The sequence below is a fragment of the Benincasa hispida genome, chromosome 1 (genome assembly GCF_009727055.1).
Source record: "Benincasa hispida cultivar B227 chromosome 1, ASM972705v1, whole genome shotgun sequence".
NCBI classification, from domain to species: Eukaryota; Viridiplantae; Streptophyta; class Magnoliopsida; order Cucurbitales; family Cucurbitaceae; genus Benincasa; species Benincasa hispida.
Window position 1 is genome coordinate 56787394 of NC_052349.1, and position 19860 is coordinate 56807253.

At 27.2% G+C, this 19860-nt stretch overlaps 1 protein-coding gene across 1 annotated transcript; it reads right to left on the reverse strand.

Annotated features, from left to right (window-relative positions):
- Nucleotides 1–777: 777 nt before the first annotated feature.
- On the reverse strand, nt 778–2483 carry LOC120070173. The gene has a single exon (XM_039022029.1). It carries the CDS (start codon nt 2263–2265, stop codon nt 1060–1062), a length of 1206 nt encoding a protein of 401 aa, XP_038877957.1. The 5' UTR covers nt 2266–2483; the 3' UTR covers nt 778–1059.
- Nucleotides 2484–19860: the final 17377 nt, after the last annotated feature.

Below are 19860 nucleotides of genomic sequence, written 5' to 3' on the forward strand. Positions count from 1 at the left end.
GGAGTTATATTAATTTATACCCCATAATATGCTTCACTCTTGAACTTAATAGACTTTTACTGCCTCGAAGAAATTTAAAATAATCTTAATAATTTAAATTGATTAAGTTTGATGAAAACAATTAGGAGGTGTTTAGCTTATTATAGGAACTATCATAACACTATAATAATCACATTTTACTACAATAAGTAGTATTTTGTAATCTCAAAATGTGTTTGGCCCAAGGAGTTGGTGGGTTTCACTAATAAAAAAATAGTAATTTTATATCTTATCAATTTCTTATAGGTCCCAAAAGTTCACAACACTTTAACACCTCACTATCGTACTACAATTTTTACTATTTTACAGTCATTAGTTTTTTATTTTATTATACATTGTTTACTATTTGCTTTTCAAACTAAAATAGTTTATCCTTAAAACACTTCATATTATAATCTAAATTAAAATAATCTATACCCTAAATACAAACTATTATAATCCCATGCCCCAGATGTTCCCTAAAAATCTCATGATATCATAATTCTAACCCTACAAGTCTCATGATATCATAATTCTAACCTTTACACGAATTATGAGTTGAAATGGACTATAGATTGAATTTTTCTTTAATTTTCAAAATATAGTAAAAAAGAATCCAACATTGTCTCATAAACAGACTAGAGAAATTGAAGAACAGAATTCTGCAACAAGAGCAGCACATGGGTAATTATCAATTTATAAAAAAAATAGAAAAACTATTTAAAAGAAAAAAATGAAAGAAAGAAATTAGATATTTCATTTTCATCAAAATATATAACTTCATCACAATTACATCTGCAAATTACCTTAAAATCTTTTTTTTCTAACACAAAAAGAAATTAAAAAAAAATAAATAAACATCAGTAAGAAATAATACCCAAAATAAAAAGGAAAAAGAAAAGGTCTTACAAAATCTACATGGATGCCACCAAGTTCGGCATAGTTGATTGGTTGAAGATCGAAGATCCTTTAAGCTGTAATAATAATCATGGCGTTTTTTGTTAATGGGCTTCTTCTTCTTCTTCTTTGTTTGATTTTGTGTTACACAATCGGAGAAGATGCTTTTGCAGTATATTCCAAAAGCTCAACAATCTCTGTCCTGCTTCTCACAACCCTATGAAATACTTCTCTGATTTGTTGCTGTAATGGCACTAATCCCTCCTCCAGTTTCTTGCAAGTCTCCGCCAGTTCCCCCACCTGCGCCGCCACTTCCTCCGCCTTCTCTGCCTCCAACGGGAACGTAAATGACTCTGTAAATTCCATCAACGATTGACTCACTTTCTCCATCCTTTGCATCTCTTCCAGCAATCCAGCACTTCCTTTCTTCTCTTTCTTCTTCCATTCCTCTGCGATTTTCTCCTGCAATCCGATCATCGATTGCGCCCAACTGATCTGTTTCGACACCGGAAAATTCGTCGGCAACCCACCTCTTTCCTGGCAAGGCAACGCCGCCACCAGAGTCCACATTACAAATACTAAAACCGTACTCATCAGATAAACCGTCTGCGGCAAACTCGACGATTCGCCACCGCGTGGTGCCGCTAGATTCGACGACATCGCTTGAATCTGCTTTGCTGCAGACCAGCCTTTAGCCATACTCCAAGACAGAGACCTAAATTGCCCTGCGATTCGGTCTTTATGTTGTGGTGTGGCGGTGCCGGTACCGACACCACCGCCGCCGCGACGTCCGAAAGACCAAGCTCTCTCAGTGGATTTACTGTTGGTGAAATCCTTATCCTCAACGGCCATAGATGTAATCAAAGAATTCAAAGCCCTACGTGCTCGTTTCACCTGTCCATCCCCAATCGGGCGTTGATCGAGAGCGGAAATCGCGATTTCAGCGAGCTTTTGAAACTGTCTGACGGATTCAATTCCGTGGAGAACGGCATTACAGATATCCAAAGCTTTAACGACGCGATCATTAAATTCAGGGACGAGACGATCGAGAGGGGGTTTGACGATTTGAGAAGGGTCGCGACCCATGATGAGGAGAGCCTTGAATTGGGCCTCGCAGCAGAGGAATTCATCGAGAAGCTTTCTGAGCCAAGCGATGGAGAGGATTGGATCGGGAGAAATGTCGTCGGAAGGGGGAGGAGGTAGTAAATCGGAAAATCGCTCGGAAACATGCTTCTGAAAGAGCTCGAGATCCTCGAGCTCCTGCTCGTGAGCGCCGTCCATGGAGATGACTTGGTTCCGGCGGATGCTGATACGGCCCAGGAAGGAGCCTGGGTATTCGGTGGCCGGCATAGTTGCAAAGGATTTTTCAGACGAAGAAGAAGAAGAAGGAACGGAAATGGGAATGAAAAGAGAAGGGCGTTCTTGCAGTTTGTTTTTATTTTTGAATTTTTATGTTAATTAGTATTAATATTAATAACAATAACAATAATAATAATATTATTATTATTATTTATTATTATTGTTATTTAATTTTTGTGTATTTGGAAGCGAGGTTTTAGGCGACGGCTTGTACGGGGGTGAGAGAAGAAGGGGGAGACCATTTATTTTTACTACTTATTTATTTATATTTGTGAGGATGGAATTTTCTAGATTTTTTTGTTTTCCCAAATTACCCTTATTTTTCTTTACCCATTATTACTTGATTATGCCCTTTTGTTCCTGTGGTGGTGATTATTTTAGGCTTTGTGGAACCCGGAATCAATGGTGCGTTTTAATTTAATTATTTTGACTCGGTTTTTTTTAGTATGTATCATCCTTTTTTTTTTCCTTTTTTACTCACAGTTTCAACTGTTGTAATTTTATTCCAAAAATCTTGTATCAAACTTGTAATTATTTTAATTTTTTTTTTAAAAAAAAATAGTTTTGTTGCTTTTGAAAAGCAACAATATAGCTCATAAACGTTATTTTGCAACGATTTTGTATATTTATAATAATTTAGTCTTATACTATAAAACTTGTAACAATTTAAGTCATCAATAGATCAATTTTAATGAGTTTAAATCGCAAACGTAATTGGATTGATTTTGATCGTATTTACTTATGAATTTTGTCAAATTTACTATTACCGTTACCTCTATCTCTATCTTTGAAAGTCAAGTGGTAACAATAACAGTAAAAATGTCAAATGGTATCAAACTTGTAACAAAATTGATAATTTACTTAAAATTGATATCTGTAACAATGAAAATAATAATAATTATAATGGTAACAGCAACGATAGAACATAATTTTCAGATGCAATCGGATTGATATGCTTTATTCATCAATCAGATTGTTTTAGTTTGAATGTGGTAAACAATACCAAAAGTAATCAAGTGGGACTCATTTTTTTTATTCTCATTGATCTATTACATTTTCAATATGGTAAACATGGTTGTAGTCTCTAATAAAAAAATTCGTCAAAATTAAGTATCAACTTTTATCATGCAACAACTTAAATTTTTATGGTTTATAAATAAATTTAATTTTCGAGTAGTTTATTAGCTAAACTTCTAAATTGTTATAAATAAATCAATTTAAACATACTATCTATGAAAATCATCAATCAATTTCTTACACTGCGTATATTTTTTTAAACGTTGGATTGACAAGATTATGTAAAGAATGTTTTTAAAAGAAATTCTAACTTAAGAGTTGAATTGATACACTGAAAAAGTTTAAGAATTTAATAATTTAATAGATAAACTTATAATTCTTATAAAGTATCTGTCCAAATATAATGTAATAAAGAATATAAATAGATACACTACTTAAAGAAAGTTTAGTTTTAATTGAATATATATATATATATATATATATCTTTTAAGTATCTACACATTTAATAATGTTTCTGATTTTTAAATTTTTCTAAGTACTTCTATTAATTTTCAATGTCTCTAGATTTGCTTCATTAAAAGCTCTATGCTTTTATCATTTTTTTTTTAAAAAAAAGTTGTATGCTTTTATTATTATCAAAATTTACTCTCTAGACTTTACTACATTGTTGCTTGGTAATTTAAATAATGTGTTTTGTTTACCTTAAATTTTTAATTTCATCCATGATTTTTAAAAATGTTTCAATCTTTTATCTTAGCCTTGAATAAGTATAAAACTTTTACTTTACAATAAACACAAAATTTGTCAAACTTTTTTTTTTAAAAAAAAAAAAAAAAAAAAAAAAAAAAATTGTTAGCCAATATATAGATATATAGGCTAAAATTTGCAAGTTTTGAACATTTTATTCGATAATAAAAAAAAAAAAATGGATAAGCATAAAAAATTTGTAGTTCAAATTCTTGTACTATTGAACTAAAAAAAGAGAAATCTTTATTGAAAAATAAGAAATGTACACATTTCATTATCAAACTTAATTTTGTGCCGGATTTTTTTAGTAAACAAAGAAAGAGAGAACTAAAGAGAAAAATGAAGGCCAATTAAAGAAAATGAAAAAAACCCTAAACTTTGTCTTTTGTTTGAAAAGTACGATTATTTATTCAACCATCGTGATACTATTTTTAAAAAAAAAAAAATTTAAAAGTTCTACTAGTGTAAAGATCCTTTAAAATTTTAGAGGAAAATTGTGACCTAAAACAATGTGACGGTAACTTTAAATGGTGGAGTGATTCAACTTTCTATTTTAGGTTATAGTCATGTCATTGCATATCTCAATTTTCAATATGAAATTTTAAAGGATTTATACTTTACGTGTAATTTTGAAATGTTTATAAAATTAATATTACATTTTTTTTAAAGAACAGGTGTACTTTTGAAACAAAGACAGAAATCAAAGATATTTTTATATATGGTTAAAAATACATGTATGGTCTCTGTATTTTGAATAGCTTGATTAGTATGTTTTTAATTGTCCAATTTTAATATATATACCTTTAATATTTTAACCAAAAGATCGTGTTACATGAAAATTATTGTTGTTTCTAATCAATACAATAAAAAAAATAAATTTGAATGACTACTAAGATTAGTTGAATAATTGAAAGTAAATAATTAATAGAATAAAGGGAACAATACATTTTTGGTCCCTAAGTTTTGGCTCTAGTTTTTATTTGTTCCCTAGATTTTAAAATATTAGGCATTTGGTCCTTAAGTTTTGAGTTTTGTTTCGATTTAGTCCCTGAATTTCAAGATTTTACATTTTTTAACCTCAATTTTTTATTAAATACTCAATTTCAATCATTAACGTCACTTTCTATTAATTAATTAAAAATAATCATGAAGTGAAATTTTAAATTTAATTTTAAAGTAATAAAAATAGTGAAACTTAATTAATTATAATTCTTTTAACAAGTTTTAATTTATTAACATAAATTAACTCTAGAGACAGAAAGTGAATATTTAGTGAAAAATTGAGAATAAATGTGTAAATTTTAAAACATGGGGCCAAATTGAAACAAACAAATGTCAAGGGTAAAATTGTAGCATTTTAAAACCTAAAGATTAAATTGAAACCAAACTCAAAACTTAAGAACTAAGGTCATGTTTACCAAACCGTAATGAAAGTTAGTGTACTCGTAATGATATTTCATTGATGAATTAATTGTAATGAGCTTGAATTGCGAAAGTACTTGGATAAATTTTGATCGCATTTACTTAAAATTATGAATTTTGTCAAATTTACTATTATAGTTACCTTTACCTCTACCTTTGAGGGTCAAGCAGTAACAACAACGGTAAGTAAATATGTCAACTTTGATAATTTTTAGTTGTAACAGTAACAATAATAGTAGTCGTAACTAGAGATATCCAATTTCAGGGCCCCGCCTTGAACAGGGTGGGGATTCTCCGATTAGGTGAGGAATGGGGAGGGAGTGAGGGAAAAAATTCCTTGTAAGCTAAATGGGGATGGGGACGTTCCCCGTCCCCGTCCTGATTAGCTTTTACATATTTATTTAGTATAGTTATCTAGTGGTATGTTATTATTATTATTATATAAATATTACATTTAAATTTCAAATTTGACTATTCATTGGGAAACATAATGAATATGTTTAAATTGAATGTTTAAATTTAGATTATATATGTGAATAATTTGATTTTTATTTATTTCCTTCTACTAAAAAAATTAATTAGCTTTTTTAGGTCAAAATTTGAGTAACTTATATTTAAATTCAAATTGTCATATAAAACTAATCATAATAAACAATTTAGTAATAAAATTAATTATTTAATTAAAATTTGTTCACATTTGGTGATTTAAATTAATTAGTTTTTTCTTTTTAAAAAAAAAATAACGGGAAAAAATTCCCCACGGGGGACCAAATCCCCTCGAATTCCCTGTAGGGAATCCCCGCCCCGATCCCCGTGGGGAATGAAATGGGGTGCGGGGACGGGGATGGGGAATGGCATCCCTGGCCCCGTGGACATCTTTAGTCGTAACAGTAACTATAATGGTAATGACAACGATAAGACGTAATTCTCATGCACAATCGGATTAAGTATTATTTATTCATCAATCAGATTGCGTTACTTCATTACAATTTGGATGTGAAACTCATGTGTCAGTACAAATGTAGAACACGAGTAAACAACACCAAAACTAATCAAATTGAGTCTATTTTTTATTTTATTTTCATTGATATATTACGTTTTCATGGAATAAACATGGCTTAAATGTGTAACATTTTGAAACCTATAAATTAAATCCAAAACCTATAAATCAAAAAGATGTATTTTTTTAAAAAATAAAAAATCAAAATAATACGACCAAAATCGTATTTCAATTGTTTTTGGAAAAAAAAATACCATATCGATAAGGGTTCTTAACATGGAAAGAGAGGACCCAAAGGAGAGAGAAGAAGAGAAGATGAGAGAGGAGAAAAAATATAAGTAGATGAACTTTTTAAATTTAAAACTAAAATGACTAATTTGAAATATTAAGATCCAATGTATCTATCGTTAAAAAATTCAGGGATAAAAAAATATTTACCGTCCATCGGGTCGAATCAATTAAGGGTGGAGGGTGGGCCAGATGGAGAATCTTAATTGGCCAGAATGGGGATGGTCATTTTATAATAAAAAATATAAAAATAAAAAGTCAAAATGGTATTTGACCAGGCTCCTTCTCCCACACCACAATCTCCTCTCTCTCTCTCTCTCTTATCCTGTCACCGTCAGTCTGTTGTAACGCCGCCCTCCTTCTCCTTCGTCCTTCCCTTATAGCCCTTAACGTCCGTTAACAATACTCCCGTTCTAACCTTCTCGTCGTCTCCATTCTTTTCCACTTTTTCCTTTTTTCTTTTTCAAATCGCAAAAATCATCCAAACATTATGGTAGTAGTAATTATATCTCAAATTTTTAAGACCCATTTCCATTGAGATATTGTTTGATAAATATAGATATTTGATCTAGGGTATGAATTTTAAATATTTAATTAATTTAATGTATATGTTTGGATATGTAAAATAATTAATATTTAGAAGTTAAATATGTGTGTTCAATTTATCAATTTGTATATAAAAACCAAACTTAAATAATTATTAAAACCATCTATGGTAGTAACTAGATAAATTTAACATTATTTAATCAATAAAATTAAAAATATATATTAAATCTTTATTAAACATAAATAATTAATTTTAAATCATTATTAAAAATAATTAAATTGTTATAAATTAGTTTAATAATCACTAATTTATATTAAATAGTTAAAATAGTGGTAAATATATTGATTGAAATTTATTAAATCTAATTAATATATTTATGTTTAATAATTAATTAAAATTAATAATAATGAGTAATTGATGTCGATTTATTAATTAATTAAGTTATGCTTTTACTATTCAATCTTTTAGACATAAAAATCTCATACTTTTGTATGGTATTAAAAAACACATGTCAGATTAGTTTTGAAGTTCCTTTAATAATAATATCCTAGATTTTTAAAAACTGAAACTCTGCACATAAAAAAAAACATTAAACGTATGTATGAAATCCCATGAGAAAACCTGTGAAACATAGAGGCTTTAATGGTAAAAGTTGAGTATTCAAATTAATATAAATATTAAATTGGACGCTCGAACTTATATAATTGTAAAAACTATAACAATTATGTAACTAATGAAAGTTCCACTTTTATCACTCAAAGTCTAATTCTATAACTATTGTAAGTATGAAGGTCCAATTTTAACACCTGTAAAAGTTTGAGAGCTAATTTTTACCATTTAAAGTTTAATGATGTAATTTTAACTACCACCACATTTCAAGGGTGTTTTTTTGCAATTTACTTTTTTTAAGAAAAATATCAATGTATGTTCCAACCATGGAGATTACGATAATTAAAATCTTGAATTAATAATTTAATCAATTTAAATTTTAAACTTTTACAAGTATATCAGTTTATATAATTAATTACGTTTCTTTGGATAACATCGCGTGATATTTTCAATTTTCTCGATTAAATCCTTAAACTTTTCTATTTATATTAATTTAAACACTTATTTAGACAAAGAAATTGTCTATGCATCAAATATATCGTCTATTTTATTAATTCACATCTGAAGAAATTTAACACGAGTAAGAATTGATGTAAGGATGATCTTCAAATATAATCGTAAAAATTAAAGAATTTAATTGGTACATCATAAATTTGGCATGATATTTCTTGAACGAAAATTATAAATAAAATAAAATAATAATAATAACTTACCGAATTCAAAGTTTAAAGTGATACATTTAGGGTAGGAGTATGTTAACATCGGGGAAATCATATATGATTATTTCGTTAAATTCAACCATGTCCCCCTCGTTGTTGTTTTGCAATCTTATACAGAATAATAACATTATTAGTAATAATTAAATGGATATTTTTGTAATTACTCCACGACCACATAAGAGACATAAAATAAAACACCGTCAATATAAATTCCGTCGATGTTATGACGGTGACTCCAAAAGGAAATTATAATAATTAATATATATATATATATATATATATATATAATAGTATCTTTCCATATAACTAAATAAATTATGAGAAATTTGCTAAAATACCCCTAAAACAGTAGTACTTGCATTTCTACCATCAAACTTTCAATCTTAAAAAATGAACTCTGAAATTTATATAATTGCTAAAACTATACGCTCAAACTTACTATAGTTACAGAAATTGGACACTCAAATGATAAAAATGAAACCCTCAAATAATAAGTCTTTATCATTTTAGCATCTAATTTCAACAACTACTGAAACTTTGAGGATTCAATTTAACAATTTTATAAGTTTGAGAATATAATTGTAACTATCATCATAATTAGTTACAAATTGTTTATAGATTAGATCCCATTTAGTAACTATTTACTTTTTGTTTTTTAGTTTTTGAAAGGTCAAGTATAAGCTCACTTTCCATCTTTGAATTTCTTGATTTGTATCTATTTTTTACTAATATTTTAAAAATACAACTTAAGTTCGAAAGACTTTTAGAATTTATTTAAGAATTCAATTCTTTTATTAAAAAAATTTGAGATTTGTGGAAAAAAAATTAGAAGAAAATGGGTTTAATATTAAAAAAATTAAAATAAAAATCCAAATAATTACCAAACCACCATTAATAATTAATATTCATTCATGTTCAATGTGAGCCCCAGCTCAAAACACAATAAATTCAGTATTTGGTTAAGAAATTTCAGCCATTGCTTTCTGTCCCCATCACCTCTCACTCTCTGACCTTATTTTTTTTCCTCTTTATCTTCATCAAACTTTCTTTGAAAACTTCACTCAAACCTATTTTCTTTTTCTTTTATGTCAATTGTCCCATTTTCTACTAGAAAATTTCATTAAACTAATCTCATAGTTGGGAATAGAGGACAACCAATAATAATAATAAAAAGGAATTTCTACAGACCTCATACACTTTCTAATTATCTCATACCGTGCGAGTAATTGAGTGAACCACAAAATTACATGAATGAATAAGACTAACAAAAGAAATAATACCCTCACGATACGCAAGCTCAACTGCATCTTCCACCACGTTTTTATTTCTCAAAGATTAGTTGATGAATTATTGAGTGCATAGATGATCTTGATCGAATCAGATTAAAATATAAGTATTGCTTTAGAAATCTCGCCATCTAAATAAAGCAACGCATATAAATGGAATACATTTCATTCTACCTTTAATGTGTCTCTAGCTAGACTAACATATAATTATGAGAGTTTGGACAAGCTATACTTTATTTTTTTTCTACAAGCTCTTATTTTATCTACTTAAAGCATATATTTTGTGTTATACATCATTTCTAAAGGTAGATGTAGAGAGGCAAAGTTTTACGTGCTAACTTCTTCCATATGTATTCTTCTAATTCTAAAGATGTAGGGAAGGGAAGTTAAAGAAAACTACCAAATTTTTAGGGACAATTACAAATATAGCAATTATATTCAAAGTATTAACAAATGTAGCACAATGCCAAAGAATTTGAATATATAAGAAGATTTAAATTTGTCTCTCGGAATCTATAAATAATAGACTATATCGAATGAGTCTACTAGCGATATAGTCTATCACCGATAGATTCTGTTATGAAAATGTTGCTTACACTTAATTATTAGCCCCAAAAGTGTTTATTCATTGCATACCTCATTTTTATGCATCACTCACTCTCATCACATATACAAATAATAGATTAAGATATTTTAAAAATATAAGAAAAAGTTACTATCGATTGAATTACGATCGAACAATTTGATGAAATGCACAAACAAAATTTCACACCTAATTTTTTTTTTTAAGAAGAAAGTTCATTTGAGTCAAATCTAGATCAAACAACTTATAATTTACCTAAAAGAGATATTAAGATAAAACTTACTAAAGGGGTCTTGAAAAAGAACTTTTGCTAGGTTTTTTTATATATAAAATTGAGATATTGTCAAAAGGATCATAACTTTTTATTAACACACATCTATATTGACAAAATTTTGAATGACAAACCGCGTTTCTTATGATGTTCTATATTGCACAATGACCTTTTTGGCCTAATACCATATATTGACAATGTTATATATTTTATGACTGGTTAATTTGACTATAATTTTAATTTCAAAATAATTAACCATGAATCTAGAATTAGCGAATCGTGACGGTTTAAGTACTACTTTGGTTCCTGTATTTTTTATTTGGTCCATTTTGATCCATATACAAAATATATTCATTCTGGTCATATACTTCCAACTTTAGTTCATTTTGGTCTTCAATTTTCAAAAAGTGACCATTTTGATCTTTTAAAAATGAAAATAAAGGAACAAACATAAATATCAAAGTGAACCAAAATCGAAAATATAAAAATCAAACTAATCTTTAAACTTAAATGTAATTAGTACCTAAGTAATCCATTCGAAATATAGGGAAAAAAAACTTCATTGATTGTGAGATTTTTGTAAAATAAATAAATAGATAAATAAATAAATATCCAGAAATGAAAATAAGATAGCAACCCATAGATTGTAACAATATGAATATTATTATAATTAAAATGAAGATTAAACATAGACAAACTTTAAATGGTAGGGTCACCATAAGAATAAAAATATTATCAATAAATTAATAAATTTAAAGTGGGACTCTTTGGGGAGGGCCCCTTGGTCCCAACTCCCAAGGGGTGGTCTCTGTCTTGAATGTCATATATACATATATACATATATACATATACATATATACATATATATATATATATATATATATATATATATATATATATATAATGCATCAATGAATATCTCATATGTGATTTTACTTGTGAATCATTATTTTACCTATTATAATTCTTTCTACTACTATAACTAAGGTATACAAGTTTTAATTATATTAGCAATTAATATTAGTCAATCTATGCATAATTCAATGATTAATGCTATATTTTTATATGTACATAAAAGTGGCAAAAAAGATAATTAAAGATTTGTTTGGATTGACTCGAAAACAAATATTTTTAAAAAGTTTATTTTTATTTAAACATTCTTATAAAAATTTATTGAAATATACTTGAAAAATTATTTTAAATGGTTGTCAAACACTTCAATTTCTTTTAAAATAACTTATTTTTTAAAGTCAAACACTTGAAAATGTATTCTAAACATACTCTAAATTTTAACTATTTTTATATTTTCAATTGTAACTAACAAAGAAAATATAATTAAATAGAAGACTACTGATGTTTAATTCACTTTCTCTGTTTGGGAAAATTCCAATTTACATCTCTAAATTTTGGAGATTGTATCAATTTATATCATAAACTAATAATTGTATCGTTTTACACCTTAAACTTTTGTAAATATATCGATCAACACTAATTCTTTAGATTTAGCCGAAAAATATTGTGCAATATATATATATCAAATTAAACTTTTAAATTGTTATAAATGAGTTAATTTAGACTTTTATTAAGATTATGTTTGAAAATTGCCGACACATTCAATTCCTACACATGTGTTAACTTCTTTAACGTTGGTTTAATAAAATGGATTATTAAAATTAATACATTAACAATTTTCAAATAAAAATCTTAATTGAGAGTTTAAATTGATTCACTTATAAAAGTTTTTGGGTTTAATTACTAAAATTATAAGTTTCACACAATGTATATCTAAAAATAATGTAATTGAAGGATGTATATTGATATATTTATGGAAATGTAGGTTTAAATGGATATATTTGTAAATTCATATTTTAAATTGACAAAACCTCCAAATTTAGAAGAGTGTATTGATATTTTTCGAATTAAGCGACTATTTAGAGTTGTTTTAAAAAAAATATTTGCCAGAAAGAGAGTTGGCTGTAAACTATTTGGAAATATGGAGAACATTTTTATTTTATTTTTTGATTGGATTGTGCTTTTTCAGAATACAGATTTTTTTTTTTTTTTTCATTTTTCGAGACCCAACTTTCTTTTAATTATTTGGCCCCGTGTGATGTTAATTACAGATTTTGAAACTCAAAATATTGTTGCATAGTGGAATAGCCACTACTTTAGAAGTAATTTCTACTTTAGAAGTAATTTTGATACGACCTAGATGATAATTGTTATTGTCGATTGCTCATAATTTTCAATTTCAAAATGCACTAATATCAAGAAGAATGAAAGTCGGAATAGATAAAAAGAAGATCGAAAATAATAAAAAAGAGCAAATGGGTCCTTCCTTTTCAGATCTGCTGCTCTGGATTTATAGTGAAGGATATTACAAATAAAGTTGGACAAAATAAAACCGCTAATTTAATATTTAAACCAAATAGATATAAGCAATAAAAATTACTTAGTTTTCACACAAACATGACTACCTGAACCCACTCGTCCAAACAAGCGGCAACAATGCGTGCATAGAGAAAAGGTTATACTTTGACCACCATCATACTTTTTAGTTACTTCTAGCACGTCTTGATATTTATACCTTTAAAGTATTGCTTAATTTTCTGGTGTGGGACAACATTCTCTCATTTCTTTTAACTTTTGCCAACATTTAGTAACCATTTAGGCCACGTTGGGTAATCATTTTGTTTTTATTTGAAATAATCGGGTATATAGGAGTAATTATCATTTTGAATCATAACAAAATGCATGAATGTCAAGTGAGTCCAATTTTCTGAAATCCTAAAATGCCCTCATCGTGAGACTATAATTAATTGCTCAACTATATATCCCACAGTCTTTAAATGTCAACTAAGATCATCATTCAAAGTGAAATATTTGTCATAAATCTCGTGATGTGATAGTTGTTTTGAATTTTTGAATCATATTTAATAGTTATTTTGAATTTTCGAATCTTGTACATCAACTAATTTTCAGATCTTGTTTTGAAATTTAAAATTCATATTATATTAATTATCCTAACTGAGATTTATTATTTTCATTATATTTTCTATTAATCTTAATCAAGATTCACATGTTTTAAATTATTTTGAACATTATATTTATTACCCTTTTATTTCAAACATAAAATATTAAAATACAACACATCCTATGTACTAACGCTTTCTTGTTATGGATGTTTAACTATTAAGAGTTTTGTTCAATGGTAAGTCGGATGAAAATAACCACTATCGTGACTTCCGATTTATTAAAGTATTTGTTGCTTCGAACACATCTTTTTCAAATTTCATTTTTTTTATTGATTTTGTTTTTTATTCTCAATCGATGACAAATCTACTTTGGAGGCTTGACTTAATCGATTAAATCCATTGCGCATAGATGAAAGACTCGACTTAATCGACCGTCAACCAAGAGTTCAAGTCGCAAAGTATTTTGTTTCCAAAGTGATTCCTATCAAGCCATTGTGCAAAGGTAGGCCAAACATATGTACGGTATTGGTATTAACCAGTTTGTCTTGGGGTCTTAAACCCACCTTGACAGATTCGATCAAGGAAGGATGTACCGTCGTCGAATATTGTTTGTTTCCTTTTTGTTTATGAAATCTTCACTATTGACATCAACACCACATCATAATTGGTTAGTAATTTAATTGACGATTTTTAATTGGGATTTTTATATTCTAATCTAAATTGGTTTCTTCTTTATGAAAGCAATTATTTAGATAAAGTTTAATCTAGTCCTTACTTTCTAAACCGATATTTTGGATCTAGCACAAGAAAAAGTATTATTACATAATTTTAGGTAAGTTCAAAAGCGATTTAAATGGTTTGGTTACTTGATTTTCAATTATAGTATATTTGTTTTTAAATTTAGTGTATTTGTTGGGCGTAGTTTAGAGATTAATTACAGTGTATTTGTAGGTTACTTAAATATCTCACCGGAAGTATCCAAAAAAAACTTTCAAAAGACCTTTTATGACTATAAAACCGTCATCCGAATTACAGTATAACTAATTTTTTTCTTCACACGTTTCTTTTATCATACATATTTATTCTCCTAAAATATCTCTTATGTTTTAAATCATCAAATCATATTGTTATTTTTTTTTAAATATCAAAACTAAACCAATTTTTTTCAAATATTATTTTGTTTATTTGTTTAGATTTTTTAATCCTTTTTCAACTTATTTTATGTTTTTGCATTTTGTTTTTTTAATTAATTTGAAAATTTTATACAACCAAATATCATTTTTTTAAAAAAAAATTAATTTGAAAAATTTAGAGTGAAGAGTGAAGATATACCAATCACATTATTAGGAGTTGAGATTGGGTACGGAGTCTATGTCGAAGAAGTTGAGATCGAGTACGGAGCCTGTGTCGAAGGAGTTGAGATAGAAGAAGATAGAATTAGAGTGATCACTAATGGCTCCGAATGAGCAATAAATGAAGTCAGTGGAGAAGGTGTCGAAGTTGAAGCGGATGGTGAAGTATTGGTGGAAGAAGGAGTCAAGCCCAAGGGAGCAAGGGATAAAGACAGAATTCAAGTCGATGTGGTGGAGGAGACGATTTCGGAGAGAAAAATGGCTGCACTTTGTTGGAGAACAAGTCGATGTGGTGCTCAGAGCATGACCAACCGATAGTCTCTAGATGTTTGTTTTAATTACAATGTAATTACTAATATTTCTTAATAAATCCATTGCAATTTCATTTGTATGGTTGGGGGTAGTTTAGACTTTTACACATTTGTTTATTTTTTATTTTTAATTCATTTTACCATTTTTACAAATAAAATGCTGATTTGCTATATTTACAAATGAAAAGTTAAAATCTGTCATTATTCTTGTTAGCCCTTTTGATTTTTTGTTTTTGAAATTTAGGTTTATAGACACTATTTTCACCTCCATTTTTTTTTCCTTTGTTAATTGTTTTTTACCAATGGTTTAAAAAATCAAACCAAATTTTGAAAACTAAAAAAAATAGTTTTTAAAAATTTGTTTTTGTTTTTGAAATTTGGGTAAGACTTCTACTATTTTACCTAAGAAATATGCAAATTATGGTAAGAAATGAAGAGGAAACAAGCTTAAATTCTAAAAATAAAAAATAAAAAATAAAAATAAAATTGTTACAAAACGAGATCTTAGTTTTTGAAAATTAAGTCTATAGACACTATCTCCATTTCCAAAATTTTTCCTTTGTTAACTACTTTTTACCAATTGTTTGAAAAATCAAGCCAAATTTTTTAAAACTAAAAAAGTAGGTTTTAAAAACTTGTTTTCTTTTTTGGAATTTGGATAAGAATTCAACAATTGTAATTGAGAAAGATACAAATAATAAGAAGAAATGGAGAGAAAATAGACTTAATTTTCAAGAACCAAAAACAAAAAACGAAACGGTTACTAAGCGGGGCCTTATTTAAACGATTTTAATTAGTTTTTTTCAATTATATAGGTATGTTTGTATGCATTTATATATATTTATACACACATTCACTTTCTTTGTTAAAAAGTATTTTCGGTCCCTAAACTTTCGTGGAAATTACAATTTAGTCTCTAGACTACAGTTGGTAACGACCTTCAAAATTATAACAATTTAGTCCTTATCATAAAAATTTCATCAAAATGAAGTGTCGGTTTTCATGACATAAGTTTGTGACTTTTTTTTAATATATATATATATAGTAGTGAAATACAATTTCTAATGTATGATTTTCTTATTATTTCTCTTGGATAGGTACTTGACTCGAGCTTACTCTCAAATTTGAATCTTTAAATCCTTCTAGTCTGGAAAGTTTTTAGTTCGTGAAATCTTCTAATCTTCATAATGTCATTCGTCTTGAAAGAGATTTTTTTTCTGAGTGCTCAGGATTTTGAATTTTCTTAACCTTTAAGATGAAAAAAAAAAAAGAAAAAAAAAACACTTCATCTATTTAGAGAGCTTTTCATGAACATTATTGAAATTGAGTCCTTGATAACTTTTGGGTTGACCATTTAAACTTGAGCTTTATCGCCTTTCGATTCAACTATGTGGACTTGAACTTTGTTAACTTTAAACCTAACCATATGATTTGGATTTGAGTTAAATTAATCTTTGACTCAATTTTAATATAACTCAATTTGATGTGAGGATAGACTTCTTTGATCAAATAGTCATAATAAATATACATGTCACATTTTTTGAATTTATCATTTTTTGTGTCAAAATTTAATTTGAAATACTTGTTAATTTATAATTGGTCTTAATGTAGTTATATTATTAATTTATAGATAATGACATGACAATTTGTGATTAACATGATTTTTCATTCAACCATTAAAAGTTAAATCGATAAATAATTTATAATGCATTTTAGTTAGTTAAAAAAATATTATATCTTAACAATTACAAAATATTTTATTCACATTATGATTCCCAACCATCTTTAATAAACAATATCAATAGGCTTCTAATTGCAATTTCATACAACTTTTAGTAAATCATAAAAAAGAATACAAACTCATTTCTAGTAAATAAATATAAGGTTAATGAAAGTTATTGAGTCCAATTAATTACATATCACTTTTTAGTTATATGTCTTAGTAATATATATAATTATATAAGCATATGGCCCATATAGGGTTTTTTTTTTTTTTTTTTTTTATTCAGAATAATATCTATTTTAAATTTTAGATTAGAAAGGCAAATTATATACTATTAAGGAGGAAAAAATAATTGTCTAAAAGGATTCGACGGATTTTAGTGACATATATACATCACACATCCTTCGTCAGCAAACGCGTAAAGGAGAAGCCAAATAACAATCAATTTTTTTTTTTAATAATAATAATAATAATAAAAGAAAAGAAAAATTCTTATAAATACAAAAATCCTAAAAATATTTACACTTTATAGCAAAAAAATTCTAAAAATACTTTATATTTTTTTTGAATTTTTTGCTATAAAGGGTAAAATATTTTTAAATATTTGTTATATTTAAAAAGACCCTTTATTATTAATAATCCAGGTTTAGGTCATGAATTTTCGTATTTGTATCTATTTAATCTTTCAGCTTTAAAAAGAATCTAATAATTCTATAAAACCTTTAACCGTGTATCAATTTGGTCCCTAAAATTATAAAATTATTTATAAATCCTTAAACTTTCATTCTAACAACAACAATACCATAAAATTTAAATTTTATATCTATCGAATCATTCACCAACTCCATATATATAGTAAAATTGTTGAAAATATTTTCAAGTATAGTCAAATGTCATTGTCTATCAGTGATAGATAGATAATGATATTGCGATCTATAACTAATGATATTTTGTTATATTTATAAATAAGTTGGTTCATTTTTCTTTATTTGAAAACAATTTTAGATCTATTATAAATACAATTGATGCTTATAGATTTTTAAGAGATATATATATATATATATATAAATTTCTAGATAAACTTTGTAAATTTCTAAGCTAAACTTCGTATTTTTTTTTAAAAAATTAACAATAATTGGTCAATGAACTAGGGAAAGAAAACACGTTTTCTATTTTCAATCGTTTTCTTTTTCTTTTTTTCCTTTTTTCCTTTTTTCCTTTTTTCCTTCTTTCCATAGATTGACTATTTATTTATGATCAATATATGTCTTGTAAACATACTTTCATTTAAATGCAATACTAAACAAAATAATAATTAAAAAGTTCTTTATAACATTACACTACAAAGATTTAAAATTGTTATGATTAACCTAATGATCTAATTAGCACAAGCCCACTAGGTACACTAGTATATGTGTCGAACAAAAGTAATAAAGGACTTTAGGATCATCAAGTTGAGTCAATTATTTAATGGAATGATAAAACTCTGAATAGGACAATAGATGGAAGAAAAGATTTCAACACATCTTTTTCACTAACGCCATTGATCGATTGTATGTGCCTTATAGTTATGTCAGATAGGACAAGTATAAATATGAAAGTTCACTCTCTTATCAACATATACAACTCATCTATGCTCCATTCGACATTACTTCGTGCTCTAACTTAATCATCAAAGCTTGTTAAGCAAAGCACCATCAAATTATACCACATGTTACTTAAAATTGAACTTAAACCAATATATCTTGCCGACTAGATTCACGTATCAACAAAAATGATTGAAAACAATTTAAGTTTAGGGACATCACATACCAATTTTTTTTTTTTTAAAGTATCTCTAAAAAATGTGTTAAATTACTAATTTGATCCAATGATTTGAAGTTAAGTTCACTTGATTTAGGTTAGTTATTTGAAATTGTCTCTCCCATGTCTTCTCTATGTCTTTTATTCAACTCTAAATAGAGATACAATACAATTAGTCAACACAATAATTTTTTTTTTAAAAAAAATGCTCATTGCCACATAGAAAGTACACTATGTATCTCACACAATACTGTCTTGATAAGTTCAAATTGCAAGGTTCGATTAACCAAATTGGTAATTTAAACTAAATATTTATAATATCCACAACATTACCTAATATATATTTAAAATTTCAATATTTTCAATTAATACCTAAAATTATAGTTTGACAATAGTTGGTAAAAGGAAGAAAAGGTTAAAAAAATGGAAAGAAAGGAAAATGGTGAGGATTTTTAAATATTTTTTTTATTGAATACCGAAACTGCCAGTTTTTAAGAGATAGAGAGGAAAATGATAAACAATTCTTTGCAGTAGAACGTCTAAAAAAAATGGGAGATGAAACATTCCATCTCCAACAATGAAGATCATGTTAATTATCATTGAACTAAATTCACGTTGACAAGAAAAGGAAAATAATAAATAATATTGGGAATGATTTTGGACCTATGGCCCATAGCAGAAACCTAAGGATATTTGAGGGAAAATGTAGGAGTTTGTCCCACATTAGAAGATTTATTTGCCAAAGTTGTATATATACAAAGGCTTGTAAGGAAGTTTCCAAATTGTGGTGTAATGGAAGTAAAAATTTTCCTCACACGTGCATCGCCATTATTGGTCATCCGTCTGGGTTTGGGTTTAGGGTTGGGTAATTGTGCTCATGTAAAAAAAGAACTAACTTTTTACTACATTTTCATTTAAAATTTTGGCCTAGTT

Coding starts and splice junctions, on each gene's coding strand:
- LOC120070173 (XM_039022029.1), bottom strand. CDS start 2,265: ATGCCGGCCACCGAATACCCAGGCTCCTTCCTGGGCCGTATCAGCATC.